Consider the following 16,126-nt stretch of genomic DNA (forward strand, 5'->3'; position numbering starts at 1 on the left):
CCCCTCTCATGTATGTTAATGAAATTGACAAAATTATTAGGAACACCATACAATATAACACACCCTAGTACATCACCATCACCAATAATAAACATAAAGTAGAATTATCACCTTCTTGACAATGTCAACAAAAATGGAAAATGTAGGCCTATAATCTTCATAAATATAGAATTTAAAGCAGAGCTGTTGTATTGGATTCAATTAGATTGCACAGGTGTATCTAAAAAAGTGGCCAGTATAGCCTACAGTTTCTCCATGGTTATGGTTATAGTAATAAAATTTTATTTTGTTTATAAAGCACGTTACATTTTAAAAGAAAAACTCAAAGTGCTACAAGACAAATACAACAATAAACACCAGATAATAATTAAAATACAAAAGATCTATTAAAAATAAATGTTTATAATGTTTTTTTTTTCCTCCGCGCCATTAGGGGGCGTGTGTCTGCTGTAAATAAATGCCATCGTGGGTTGTTGAGGGCCGCCCAGCCATGTTGAGGAGTCTGTCAAGCAAACTGCAGCCCGCCATTGTGTAGAAACCAAGCTCTGTAGAGAGATAGGGGCGCTTGGTTGAAACTCTTCAATAGCTAGACTAATTCTGCACCCTGCCGCTTTTATTTAGGAGTATATACAGTTACACAGGCTCCGGGGGGGAAAAGACATGTCAGCCAGCAGCCTTCTTGAACAGGTAAAGAGAGGTATTTTCTGAACATTTACGAGGGCCAAATTTCTCAGCATCGCGACGGCTAGCGAGGATAGCTTAGCTCAGAGGCAGCGGCTGTGGCTCAGTAGTGCAGTAGGCCTGACCACCTGCTAAAGGAACTGACTGCTGAAAAATATATCTCTTCATCTATTTTTTCCCCTTCCTCTCTTCTCATAAATCAAACCTTCATGAATCACCTGGACCCAATCCAGAGACCGAAAGGCCAAGCTAATAAAGGTAAGAACAAATATTGTCTTAACGTGATCGTCTTGGGTTGAGAGAATGCGGATCTTTTTTTACGTGCGGTGCGCGAAAATCTTGCGTGCGCGGATGTGATAGCTAATCTCAGGCCTGCCTGTTAGCTGGACATGTTTTTTTTGTATTCAGTGTTCACCCCTCAGTGAAACACAACACGACATTATGTTCAACAAAAGTGTTTTCAATCCTATACACACTCAGCCTCCTTTACATCCTCTGCAACGGCAGTCGTAGGTTCACACAACTAACTAGCTAACTATCGGCTAGCTAACGTTAAATGGCAACATGATACACATCAGCATCCTTTTCCTGGTTTACTTGCATCACTTTTTATTGCAATGACAGGTGCGAGATTGAAGTCTTATTACTCCCCCTCACTAGATAATGGTCCCTGTTAGACATTATTGCTACAGGTGCCAACCTAGCATGTTGGCCACTCGGCTAATGTTAGCCAAGTCCGTCATGTTGAAAGGACTCTTGGCGCTCGTTAACATGGAGACGCTGCGCACTGCACGCAGCTAGCACGCTAGCTGTGTGGTTGCTAAGTTAACCCAAAATGACACGTCTTCCGACATGCTTTTCCTGTATCCAAACCGGCCTTGTGCTTTCCCCTCATCATGCTTTCCAGACTGTAATGTTAGACAACGTGTTTTTACCAACCAGTTTGTTTTTATTTTACTTTTTCTTGTCCTAAAAAGCTCGTCCAATTCCGTCAGCTGTAACAGAGAGCACTAAACTTCAGGATACAGTGCGTTGAACGCTGGTCCACCTGCATATAACATATATTTAAGATACTTGGGAAGTTCACCAGTTTCATAAACTAGCTATAATTTCGTTTAGTCTGTTGTAGGTGAGTTAAAGTGTTATATCTTGCCAATATACCGCCTGTACCATGTACATTTGATTCATCTCATTGCTTAAGGCTATGCTGTGTTATCTAAAACATACTAAGGTGTTGTATGATGTTTTATTGCAGTCAGTCCAGTGTCTTTTCCCGTGACACTCATTAATAATTGCAGGGAGTGGTATAGTTATGTAATAGGCAGTGATGTGAAATTAATAGATAATGTTATGTATCTCACTCAGACCCGTATGCTCTGTTTACATCCGTGTTGTTTTTCTTTTCAGTGCAAAACGGAGCTGTGACCCAAAAGGATACTTTGAATGACGATGAGTTTGAGCCTTACCTGAATACTCAGGCCAGACAGGTAAGCTTTATTGACCAGTGTTTGCCCATAGGCTTTAATTTTAAGTTTAATCACGTTTATTATAATGTATCAATGACTTAAGCTCAAGTTAGTTTTTTCTCTCAGTAAACTATAAATCTTTTTGTTTATCTTTCCCCAGTTGTTGTATTATAATTCATATAGTAATCAGAAAGTTAGTAACTTCCATTTGTATCTCATTAGTGGACTTTGACTGTTATTATTTGGACTTTACAATTACTTTTTTATTGTATGTGTATATTTCACACTTGTACGTAAATTTAAGAAAAAGTATTTAAATTCCATTTTTTTTAAAGTACTAGAGGCACATGGTGGCGTCTATAAAAAAAACAAACAAAAAAACTTCCCAACTATATAGTTAATATTACCTGCAATCTTTGATACACAGGGTAATGTATTATTGTGAGATGTATATGTATCCAATTGATTGTAAGCTCGATATTGTGTGTGTATATGCAGAGAATCACTATAATGTTGACTGGTTAAAAAATCTCTTTTCTGAACATTGAATATAAGTATTTTAATGTTAATATTAGAAGATTGTTATGAAGAGATTTGTTGGTGTAATTTATTTGGTAACTACTCAACAAGAAGTTTCTCTATCAGAAGATAAATAGGCTGATATACCTGTTTTGTATATGTGCACATCTTTGCTTTTTGCTTTACAAAGAAATACAGTAAGGCCTTAAGGGTTTGCAGATTGATTGAGAGCTTTTGTTGAATGTCTTGCATTCAATGGCCTTGGATTATATTTCTCTTTAACTGTGGTAGATGGAGTCCCCCTTGTGTAGTAACAGGCACACTGTCTGAAGTGGGCTTTAGATTAAATGAATGGAGCCTGTATTTTCCTCCACTTATAAAAATGCAATTGATCTTTTTGATCAAGACACTGTTGACTGACACTTTTTTTTTCTTATTGTCTAGTTCAGTGCTATACATGTCCTGATCAGTGGTATACTAAGAACAGTAGATTGTTTTTTATTTTTATGTGGTGAATCTTTCCTATATAATATAATTACAGTAATTTAATAACTTTGCTCATCTCTTATCTTGGTCTGACTTTTTGGATCTCCAAGAATAAGGTACATAATATATATATATATATATCAAACAGAAGCTGATCTTATACCGTTTTCAGTTAAATGTGAGTGTGTTGTGGCAAATAACTTTTATTTACAACTTGCGACTAAAACAAATTATTTTTCTATCTAGAGCAATGCCTATACGGCCATGTCGGACTCGTACATGCCCAGCTACTACAGCCCCTCCATAGGATTTTCCTACTCCCTAAATGAGGCAGCATGGTCCACAGGTGGGGACCCTCCTATGCCTTACCTGGCCTCCTATGGACAGCTAAGCAACGGAGAGCCCCACTACCTCCCGGACGCTATGTTTGGCCAGCCAGGGCCCCTGGGGAGCAACCCTTTCCTGGGTCAGCACGGCTTCAACTTCTTCCCAGGTGGTATCGACTTCTCAGCGTGGGGCAATAGCAGCTCTCAGGGACAGTCGGGGACACCGCAGAGCTCGGGCTACAGCAGCAGCTATGCCTATGCTCCCAGCTCACTTGGAGGTGCCATGATCGATGGACAGTCCCCATTTGCACCTGCTGCCAATGAGCCCCTTAACAAGGCACCTGGTATGAACAGCCTTGACCAGGGCATGGCAGGGCTTAAGATCGGTGGTACTGCTCCTGGTGGAAATGGGGACATGGCTCCTAAGGTGGTTGGCTCTGGCTTACCTGGTGGGGGTCCCCTTGGCCCTGTATCATCTGTTGGACCCCCTAGCATGCCTCCTGTCTCAATTGCCCCTGCCAAACCTGCCTCCTGGGCAGATATTGCCAGCAAGCCAGCCAAGCCTCAACCGAAGCTGAAAACCAAGGGTGGCATGGCCGGTGCCAATTTGCCTCCTCCGCCCATTAAACACAACATGGACATCGGCACTTGGGACAACAAGGGTACTATGCCTAAAGCTGCCACCCCTCAGCAGGTGCCCTCTATTCCCAGCAATGGGCAGCCACCCAATCAGGCGTCCCCACAGTCCGGAGCTACTGCTGCAGGTAACCCACAAATGCCCCTCAGCAATGGACAGCTGGTACCCCCTGTTTCTCAGATGGGCCAGCATCAGCTTCCACCCGGGCAGCCAGGTATGGCTCCAATGCCCCAGCCTCCTCTCTCCCAGGGTCCTCCTCCGCCCCCAAGCCAACAACAGCAGCCCTCTCAACCTACTCGCTGGGTCCCTCCACGGAACCGGGCCAATGGATTTGGGGATGCCAGTGGGAGTGGTACAGGCCAGTCGCCTCCCACCTCCTCTGGTGTAGGCGTGGTTCCCGGAGTTCCTTCTGAGCCCCACCCAGTCTTAGAGAAGTTGCGTATGGTCAACAATTATAACCCCAAGGACTTTGACTGGAATCCCAAGCAGGGCCGGGTGTTTATCATCAAGAGCTACTCAGAGGATGACATCCACCGCTCCATCAAGTATAACATCTGGTGCAGCACGGAGCATGGCAACAAGAGGCTTGATGCAGCGTACCGTTCGTTGGGTGGCAAAGGGCCGCTTTATCTTCTGTTCAGTGTCAATGGAAGTGGGCACTTCTGTGGCGTAGCAGAGATGCGCTCGCCCGTGGACTATAACACGTCTGCTGGCGTGTGGTCGCAGGACAAGTGGAAGGGTCGTTTTGATGTGCGCTGGATCTTTGTAAAGGACGTTCCCAACAGTCAGCTGAGACACATTCGACTGGAGAACAACGAAAACAAGCCAGTGACCAACTCTCGGGACACACAAGAGGTGCCACTGGACAAGGCCAGGCAGGTGCTAAAGATCATCGCTGGATATAAACACACCACTTCAATCTTCGATGACTTTTCTCACTACGAGAAGCGTCAGGAGGAGGAAGAGTGTGTGAAAAAGGTAAAAGAGTTATTGCTGAATGAAGTAAAAGATAAAACAATGAATTTAAAACGGGTGCTCTGCTTTTAGCTTGTTTTGAAAAAAGTGCAGTGTATGAAACCAGTTTGGATGTGTCTGCATGTACAATGCTGCTTTTTGCATTACAAAGGAACACGTCTTGAGGATTTACAGCTGAATTGAATTTACGGTGCACAGTAGGATATTTTGTGACTTTTCTTTCCCTCCAGTTTTTTTTTTTTTTTTTTTTTTTTTTTTTACTGTGGTTTTGTTTTCTACTTGTTTTTATGTATTGTCATGCTTTAAACTAGAACAATGAACACCAGAAAATGTTGTACTTGATGGCATTCACTTTAGAGCTTATATGAGATGAAAACCTTTTTGAAACAATCCAGAGGATTACATGAGAAAGTACATGAAAATTGAATTGAATGGTTTATATTGTGTTTCAGTTGTTTCATTTTTATTTGATAGGAATAGATACACCTGAAAAGTCTATATCAACATATATATATATTGTCCAGCCTCCTGAACTCATGTGCAACGTAATTTTTCATACTCTGTCTTTACTCACTGGAAAATATTGGATGAAGTCTGTTTAGCTGTTTTGAACTTCTGGCATCAACATAAGGAACAAAAATAGAGCACATGTGTGTTGCAGTGCACATAATGTAGTTTGCATTTCTTTCTAATTTTAGCAAGGTCCTGTTTAATACTAGGGCGTTGATTCCTGCACACACATTTTGTAACTTTTTTTAGTTACAAACTAATGAACAACATAATAACATGAGTCTTTGAAGCTTAACACAGCACTCATTCACCTTTTTAGTGAGTTTCCATGTTTGCCTTCTTGCTATTATATGGATTGCACACTTGTTTTTCCTGCAGATGAAGATAATGTTTATTATCCAGTATGTTGTGGTTTTAGCAGGCTTTAACCCAAAAATTGGTTGTCCTTTTATTGACTTCGCTGTATCCCATTTGAGGTATGCCTTAAAAAGAATTTGTACCCCTTGTTAAAGCCATGAAAGGTGCCATTTAAAAGTCACTTTAATGCGTTTCAAAGCAGGATATATGAGCATAGAAGAAAAACAAGTTGTCCAGGATCCATGAAACATGTCATTTATGATTATAGATTTGGGAATATTGGGTTTATCTGCTGCTTTCATCCTCTGCCAGCAAAACATCCTTACATAAACCAGTATAGCAACCTCGGAGAAACTATAATTAGACAGTTGATAACATTCATGTATATATTGTAGTAGGTCTATTGTTAAACTTTCAGTGTTTTTGGATGTTTATTTAGAAAATGTGAAATGTGATTTTTCATCCCATTTAAGGGGTTAATATGTGTCAAATTGATATAAGACTTACAATTTTCAGTTTTAAGTGCCATCTTTTTGGTAGCCACTTTCATTTAATGTAAGCCAAACCACTAGAAAACTACTGAACATGTTATTACAGCAGTAAAACGATGGGTTAATAAATTGCATGGTGTTGATACAAGATACAAACAAAACAATTGGTACAGTTTAAAATAACCAAGCACTTTGCACTGTATGCGTTGTTTATTCGAAGTATACACTAATTTTTAATAATGGGTTAACATCATGTAAAAGAAGGTTACATTTGGCGTGAGTTGTTCTACTCTACCTAAATCTAAAATCTGATGCCTGTAGACAGTTGTCTGTATCTTAGCTTTTGACCATGACATGCTGTGCTTAATGTGAAATAAGCACGTCATCAAATTCTGATTTTTGCATCCAAATGTGGACTGGTTTCTGTATTACTTTTGTCAAGTTTTTACAAGTTTTTTGAGTATATGGAGTTGTTTTTTAAATCTGAAATTGTTCCAAATGCGCTCAGTTTTCACTCTTCTGTGTGACAGGTGGAGGTCCAAGGCAGTGAGCCATATCCCAGCAACCCAAACAACAGGAGTCATTACAGGCTTCAGGTAATTTGCCTCATCTGTGGACATACATTGAAACAGTCCTTATGTTATTTTAATACTTGATGAAGACATTTGTCTGAATGATTCATTATACACCCAGAGCCTAGTATGTATTCATATCAGAGAAGTCAAGCATTTGTATCCAAAACCTACATCTGTTTGAGTTGACATTTGGAGTTTGGCAAGAGTTAACAAATGAGTTGATTGTAAACTTTGGCTCCTTGAATGAATAAACCAAGATAATCTGGAGTCATCCAGGTCAGCTGTAACATGCTAATATTTTGACTGTTTTCTGTTTTGTTTTTGTATTATCTCTAATTTGTTGTCTCTCTGTGTTCTAGGAGCGCCAAGGACGAGTCAAGTAACAGTTGGTGCTTTGGTCAAAAGACTGCAATGGCCCCACCTAAAGCCCTATCCACCCCATTACGTCATTACATCCAGATCTCTAAGAAATTCTAATAGGGGTGAAGAATTAACCAAGGACAAAAAATTAAATGAAGACTCTCTTGATTTCTTTTGACTTTAAAGACTTACTTCGAACTTGTAGTAAAAAGAAAAGGAAACGATTATTCATAGGACTACAACTAAATGCATAGCATCCTTAGGTGAAATCTTTTTTGCCCCACCCCATTCCACTACATATGCTTTTTCCCTCGTATGCTGCTTTTTCCTTTTTTAAACGAAAGGATCATCCTCTGTTTTTTATGGTCCATGAGCAAGTCTGTAATTCTTACACAAACACACAAATCCAATAGAAATTTGTAGTGTTGGCTTATAATAATCTCCCAAAGTCGAGAATGGTCCGTTTGTCTTATTTTCTTTGTAAACCCCCACCCCCTCACCTATCTTCTGAGGATGCTCACATCTTAAACCAGGACCCAGTGGAGTTTCCTCCTCAGTGGATTTTCATCGTAGGCGGGTGTCAACTACGCTCACTCCAGAATCTGTTTCGTACATGCTTGACATGTTTTTGTTTGAGAGGACTGCAGATGTTCAAATTGGCCCTCTATTTTGTTTTGGGATATGTTGGACGGAGTGTGTGGGGAAGGTAGGGTGTAGAGGATCTGGAGAGGAAGAGTAAGGAAGGGGGTCAAGAGTTTGAAAGCAGAAGAAATGTTAAGTTGAGCCTTGCTCGGTGTATAATTTCATGGTCTAAAAAAATTGGGGCTCTCTGTTAACAGTCTTCATTGGATTTTATTTACCCACTTTTTCTTTCCCTTGGACAAATTAATTCATTGTTGCTATGGGCTGCTTTCTTGTTTTTTTTTTGTTTTGTTTTTTTTCCTCCTCTCTCCGTTTTCTAAAGACAGTGATGCGAGTGGCCTTGCCCCCACTCTTTCTATTAATCAGTTCAAAAGTAATAAATGTGATATATTCAGCAGAACTGGTGTGCATTCCCCTTGTTTGACTGTAAAGCAATTTTGTCATGCAGCGCGTCTGTGCACTCTTTTCATCGGTTTTTCTTTTCCCACATGGATATATGAACGGATGTTTTTCTGCTAACCTTTCATACTCAACCCGTCCGCTCCCCATTCTGACCTCAATTTTCACCACTGTACCCTGCATTTCTTAACCCTCTACTTTTCCAAACCTGCCTTGTCTTCACATTTCCCATTTTCCCGTTTCTGACTGCTCAGCCAACCATACTATAATATCACAATCAGCTTCCACCATTTTCAGAATGTCATTGTTGGTGAGTAAAAAACAAAAAAAAAGGAGAAAAAAACGCAAGGTCCTCTTTCAGAACTACTGGCTTTTATTTGTGGCATAATAAAGATGCTCCACAAAGTGATGTGTGGCTTTTTTCTTCATCATCAGCTGTTTGTTTTCCTTTAGTCACATGGGTGGCCAACTGTAGACCTGTCTGTCAACTTGTGTAGTACCTTTTATTTACAGCAGGTGAAACATCAATGCACCTTTTGGGACATGCTGTGTGGTTTTACCGTGCTGTATTTGATTTACTGTTTGATTGTTGTTGTGGTTGTACACTTATTACTTCGCATAAGGAATGAATGGGCCTGCATCGATCCCGTATTATCAGCCATATTTGTGTCAGGACTGATAACAGGAGCTTGACAGTAAGCAAAGATGTGAAATAAGGGACGTGAATGCTATATGTTGCTTGACATTGTTGACTTTGTTTTAATAATGTAGGAAAATGTCATCTTTTCGCACAGGCTTACCTATGTTCATGCAGTGGAACAATCATCTGCAATCCGCCATTTTCTCCAGCTCATCTGTGTGGTTGTATTGAACGCAGTGGCCACAAGAGGGCGACACAGCATCAGTATTATTCACTGCTCTTCATTTTTCCATCCCGACAGGTTCTCCAGCAGCATTCAAGGCCTTCTGTATGTTCTACTTATAATGTCTGTTTTCGCGTGTTGGTATGCATACTAGGAAAAAAAGATTGGATGGGGTTATGGGGCCTATAGTCCTAATAGACTACTAACACACTGCCAACAGCAAGACACCGGTGAAATTTGACTACTAAATTTCTGATTTTTCCTCCGCTATAAATACACACATGGAGACCAAATGAATTTGTAAACCCACCACCAGAATTTAAACCACTTTTCTTCCACACAAGTTTTTTTTTTGCACACAAGTCTTTAACATTAACACAAGTCAGTAGTTAATATTTTCAGATATCGGCAGCTTTACATTTATTTGCAAACAATTGAAATATGATTTTAATAATTGACAGAGAGACAGAATTGCTTTCTTTTTTTTAATCAAAGATTGGCCTCTTAATGTTGCCTAGCTGTGATAGGCTAGATATAGCCTTGATGAAATAGTGTATACCTACACACTGCATACTTAAATTCTCACTATTTGTTGCCTGGGCCTATCAGAACTAAAAGTATTATCAGAATTGTGTATTATTAGCTAATGAAGGTCCAAATTATGACTGCACATTGCCCCATATACACTGCCTTTTAAATGCTAGACTAAAAGAGGAACTGAAGAACTAAAATAGCCTTCCAATAATGGTATTAAACATAATAACAGGCCTACATTTTATTTATGAGTATTGGGCATTTTTTAGGATACTCATTTAATAAGAAAACAAAAGAAGACCCATATCTATTTTTGCAACACTTTGACGCGCTATAGGTACTTTCTGGTTTAGCAGAGGAAATGATGTGATAGGCACACGTTAGATTGTCTCTTGCAGTCCTTGGAGACTGAATTACAGGGTTGTGTGTGTGTGTGTGTGTGTGTGTGTGTGTGTGTGTGTGTGTGTGTGTGTCACAATGTTGTTACTTCATTGTGACCTTTTCTGTTATAAACTGAGCCCTATCCTATGAGATAAAGCGTAATTTCTGAGGTCTTGGTTAAAGAGAAACTTGTATTTTTCAACCTGGACCTATTTCACCATCTTTTTGTGTGTTGCTTAAGTGACTAATGGGAACAACACATTTTTGATATTGGTTTATATAGTATTGAGTGAGAATGTGCAGCCGGCAGCTGTGAAAAGGGCTGCAATGTAATCCTTGGGGCAATTGCACCCCGTCAATGTCACTTGTGCTTGTTTTATCCACTCGTTCTGAAAGTCAGCTAAATATTCAGCACATATTAGCAACAGTACGCTATGCTATGCTTTCTGTACTCCTTTCTCCGGCCCTGTAACAGTTGAATATTTAGCTGATTCCAACAACTCAAGTCTCATCAGATTTCAGACGGAGACTCTCTTGAGCGGGACTTGGTTAGCCACAAAAGACCAGCTCAAGTGAAAGGTAAAGAAAAAAGTTTTTTTCTCTATATGGCACTTATATTAACATTTTGAATCTGTCAGTAGCAAAAACAAGAACTTTTAGTTTACATACATTGATTAAATTGCAGCCCCTTCCATGGCTGACAGCTGCAGTGCTCTTGCTCAATACTGGAAAATATTATCCTAGTCACTAAAGTTAGACACAATAAGATGGGAAAATAGGGTCTAAGTTAAACATTCTGATTCCTTTAACCATTCTGGTTCCTTTAAGGTTAGGGTTAGTCATGAATTGGTTATGGTTAAGGTTAGAGCTAGGGTTTGGGTTAGGCTCTCCACAATGAATGGAAGTCAGTGCAATGTCCCAATAATGATAGCTGCACAAACGTGTGTCTGTGCGCGCGCTTACGCGGGTGAAAGTAGGAAGAGGGGGGTCGACGGCACGTGTCGTGTCTGCGTTGTGGGTGCGTGGAAAACACTGCCTCGAGGGGATCTCCTGTGACCCTTATCTGCGAGTCTCTGGGGACGCCTTTTAGCCCCTCCTGGGATGCAAATGAATGGCCATAAAAGAGAGGCAGACACAGCCACTGAGACGATGGAGGAGAAGAAGAAAGAGAAATGGGACCATGGGGAGAAAGTGCAGAAGGAGGAGGAGGTGGTGGAGGGGGTTAAGGGCGAAGAAGAGGAGGGGAGGAGGTCAGAGCGTGCATGAAGCTGAATGCATAGATGGAGAAACAAAATAAGTTGCCCTGCAGTGGTGAAAGGAGAAATTCCTCACTGTAATGATGACAGCGGTGTGTGTTGGTGGTGGTTGGAGGTTTTCTCATGTACCGTGTCTCGAGTTCACATAAGAGGAACTTCAATTATCATTAGTGATCAATCTCCTTTGCTGACTTCAGTAAACTCTAATTCAGACCAAATTGAAAAGAGTATTAGTAAGACAAGACGACCAAATTCAAATAGCCTATCTTTTGCATGGACTCATTTAAGAGGTTATTTGGCTGTGGCTCTGCATTTTTGTAACCCTATAATGAAAAATATTTAAAATATCGTCTATTATCTGATATATTGTTCAGTCAGAGAGCCACGCATTAAATGCGTGGTGTCTGTGTGTTCATATTGCACTGCAAGGTCATGGTTCTGCTTTATTTTCCCCTCATTATCATAAGGCATCCATCTCTTTCTTCCATTAGTGACGCTTCACCATGTCGCCAGCCCGACCTCTATTTACATGACTAAATTAGTTGTCTTCTTTCCTTTCTTGCGTTTTGTTTCGGAAAGCCTTTCTCTTAAATTATATATATGACAGCGGTGTGTGTATGTGTGTGTACATAGATGCATACATACATATACATACATATATGTGTGTGTGTGTGTGTGTGTGTGTGTGTGTGTGTACGTGTGTGTACATGTGTGTGAAAAACACATTAGTATAGCAGTATTATTAGTAAGTGTGGTGTGCCTGGAAAGCTTTACTTTTACTTTAAAAAAAGATGTAAGATGCCAGTTTCAGTCACTTTATGTTATTTAACTTGCATCTAAGACCAACATGGGTTACCCATTTGTCATAATGTATTTTTTTCCAATATACGATGAGAAAATAACTATTTATTTAAAATGTATTTTTAACATGGACAATAAACATACCCATCAGACTATAGGTCTATAATTCCACACCTGCCACCAATTTATCAGCATTATATTGCATCATAGCTGAAAGCAGTGGGAGCTAAAAAATGCTTTTTTTAAAAAGAGACAGAGGGGGGAGGGGAGGGGTTATTTAGAAATAAGAATACATCATGATGATGAATGTTTTTATCATGTGAGGGGGCCTATATGCGGTCACCTGCTCTCTATCGCCAGGGGTCCCGCACTGTTGACTTATTGAGTATTACCCCCTTCATTTCTCCTAGTGTCCCAATTCAATGGAGAGTTTTGCACATGCATAATGTGTAGACAGGCGTTGGGGCCTGAAAACAGTTGATGACCTCTGTCTCAACATATGCGGCACACTTGCCCTCTGCACGCTCTAATTGTGTGGAGGTGACAGACAATAATGAAATGTCATCCGCTGGTGTATCAAAACATAAAGAAGCAAAGACCTACTATAGATGCAGCTGCATTCTGTAAAAAATGCCTTTTGTGTTTGTGTGTTCCTATAATCTTAATCTCACTTGCCTAAAACATGAACTATATTGCATGTTTTTTATGATGACTGTCCATTATTCCTATATTAAATACACATTATATTTAGACTAGCTTTAAATAGTAAAATTAAAGCTATGGCAGTAAGTAAAATTGATTGAGAGGAATCTGCACAGATATCTACAATTTTTTTTTCTTTTTTTTTGGTGGCATATACCGCCTCCATCATCTGAGATGTAGGTCAACTCAATCGCTATCACCTACAGCGATTTACATCTTGAATCATGTGATGCAGCTCTGTGATTGTAGGTGTAGAAATGAAGTTCATCATTTAAACTGCTTGATGTGCTTTGGGCCTTTTTACTTTGAGAAGAAATACTAGATAGCACAAATAGAAATGTTGTCCATGAAATGACTTCTTTATTGAGACTTTTTGCATAACAGAAACACAAATAAAGACTAATTTCAAATAAAGTACAAAGCCATATTTACATGGAGTATGAATGATCGTGGAAATATAGATAATTTAGATAATAATAAATAAAATAAATAAGCATGCATGAGAATGATTCCTGGAGCTTATTGCCTTTTTTGATGCCTTAATGGTAGAAATGAGTAAAGAAAAAAATTCTTGCATATCATGCTCTCATAGCATTCTCACCCTGTTTTTCCATCTCGTTTTCAGATAGGGCAAGTGTACGCTCATGCGTAACCACACAGACCTTTGATGTGGCCCTCTGTCACCACATGGCAAGTCCCCCTGGTGTGATCCCTCTGTCCATTTGGCCACAGGACCAACACTGGTAGGCTGCCTACGGCTCTGTCTGTTCTGACATTATGGAAACCAGTGTATTAGTTAGACTGGTTCTCAGAGATGATGGCGTATTTATCTCTGCTATGTTTCCTGTATGTCTTATTAATAGCCCTCTTAGAGCTCTATGGTTAACATTAACTGTCTTAGGTCACTACTCTGTAACCTTTTTGCCTAATGCTTATTTTCCTGCTTCTCTGTCACCACTAATGTCATTGCTTGTTAATCTCATAGGATTGTAGTAAACGCACACATCCATCTGTAGTTATCAGTGCCACTCTCCTGTCCTGTAGCAGCTATGTGCTGGTTTCTCAGGTGAGCGAAGACTGTGGCTTCTCTCTTGGCATTCACCGCGTGCCTTAATTGTATTGAAATTAAATCAAGGTCCACTGTGAACACAAAGAGCTCAAACCCAAACTTCCAAAACGTTCTCAGCTCCTTTTCATATCCTGTTCTCTTCTGTCACTTACCCTCCTTTCAGCAACACTTTCACTCCTTTGTTCTATACCATTTAAACTGTTGTTGCACATATATTTTCAGCATGTACACTATTCTTAATTGTCACCACTCCCTCAGTCTCACAAGTGTGTCCCATTTAGTTTTTTTTTCAGTCCATATTTGACTTTCCTCTTTCCTCACCTGTGATCTCTCCTCCCTGTGGACAGAGAGGCAGCTATGCGGTCCGTTCACACGTCAAAGTGCATGCTAATCCCACACTGACATGCATGTTCTCTTTGCAATGAAAACAGGTTTCTATACAGACAATAAAGAAGTAACACACATGATAGAAAGCCAAACACATTGTGATTCTTCTGTTTGAACAGCCCAGAGTGTGTAAATGCATGCATGCGTTTGTGGATGTGCAAAAGAGGCTTACCAGAAACAAAATGTAAAAAAAATTAAATAAAATAAACATACAGGGATAATCAAAGCAGCATTCACACATTAAGGCATTCTCTATATACACATACTACAGCACATCATTAAAAAGCAGTACAGAGAGAGGAGAGAACAGAGAAAAACCAGGAGTGAGATAGAGCGAGCAAGCAAAGCTACCTTTGTTGCACCATAAAGAGAGCAGCAGCCCAGCTACCTGATTGCTACCATTCCTGCAGACCATCTTCCCCTCAGAGCAAAACAAAGGATGGCGACTATTTATGAGTACACACTGCGCTGCTATGTCTTACTCTCACCATAGCACTGCCTCCGCTGATCCTGGTTAAGGGCTTGGTATGGTTTAACCAGACCAAGCAGTTCCTTATTACAGTTGGTAAAGCTATGTCGTTATCTCCCCCTTACCCTCCCTCTCTCCCTCCCTCCCTCCCTCCTTTCTACTCTCATCTCTACTGTTCTCTCTCTCTGTGCACTCTGCGCATGTAACTATAACCATGTACAGACTGGAGAACAAGATCTAAATAACAACGGTCTCTATCCTTTGATTAAAACATGCACAAATTAATAATTTCATAAAAGGTAAAAACTGATGTATGACACAAAGCAAAAAACATAAGAGGAATAATTTAGCTTCTTTGCTATTACGCAAGACTCACATCCAGAAAAAACTGCATGTTACATTTAAGATCCCTTTCTTTTAAACTTTTAACCACTGCACTTACTTCCTTTCTATTTTACCTATAGAATATTACTGTAGCACAGGCAGAATGAGTTTTTCTCAGATCAAATATATCCTTCCTCTCTAAAGAAAAGGTAAAAAAAAAAAAATTGCAGAGGAGCTGCCGAGTATTTCCTCCTTCAGGTCCTCTTTGGTCCTGGTTTTGTTATTGTTGTTGCTGTAGTTGTAGCTGTGACTGCGCAGCTCCATCCTGTGAAGGTCCTTGTGGGTTGGGAAGAGCAGGGGAGCAGGCACACAGGGGGTGGGATGGTGGACAAGGGGCTGGAGGGACGGGAGGCAGGCAGGCAGGCAGGCAGGTGTCACGCATGCAGTCAGGGGAAATAGGAGAGAGGATAGCAGGAAAAAAAAAAACTCAGCTAAATTCTACCCAGTCACCTCCATTAGAAAAATCCATTTGGATATGCTCAAGACAAAACCGAAAAGGAAGACGAAAAAGCCCAAGATGTAAAATATACATATATAAGCCAAGTAGGTATATATGTATAAGGATCCAAGGGAGAAGGAGGAGAAGGAGAGAGATAAGGGATGGACGGACGAGGAGGAACAGGCAACTGGCTCACACACAGACACACTGCGCCGCGGTGAAGGCACGGGCTTCAATTTATGCTTTCTGGTCGACACCACCCCCCACCTCACACACACACACACGCACGCACACACACATGCAGACACACACACACAGAGCGTCCCGCCCCTATCTGCCCCTGTCCCTGTCCTGTCCCGTACTGGATGCGTGGCCCAGCTGATCAGTGCAGAGGGATTAGCCAACGGGGCCAGCTGG

At 40.5% G+C, this 16,126-nt stretch overlaps 1 protein-coding gene across 1 annotated transcript; it reads left to right on the forward strand.

Annotated features, from left to right (window-relative positions):
- Positions 1–527: 527 nt before the first annotated feature.
- ythdf2 (YTH N6-methyladenosine RNA binding protein F2) lies at positions 528–8,855 on the forward strand. The gene is made up of 6 exons (XM_053336247.1): positions 528–687; positions 915–939; positions 2,089–2,168; positions 3,399–5,093; positions 6,979–7,044; positions 7,383–8,855. The coding sequence occupies exons 1-6, from the start codon at positions 661–663 to the stop codon at positions 7,404–7,406; spliced, it is 1,917 nt and encodes a 638-aa protein (XP_053192222.1). The 5' UTR covers positions 528–660; the 3' UTR covers positions 7,407–8,855.
- Positions 8,856–16,126: the final 7,271 nt, after the last annotated feature.

This window comes from Scomber japonicus, chromosome 16 (assembly GCF_027409825.1).
Source record: "Scomber japonicus isolate fScoJap1 chromosome 16, fScoJap1.pri, whole genome shotgun sequence".
Lineage (NCBI taxonomy): Eukaryota > Metazoa > Chordata > Actinopteri > Scombriformes > Scombridae > Scomber > Scomber japonicus.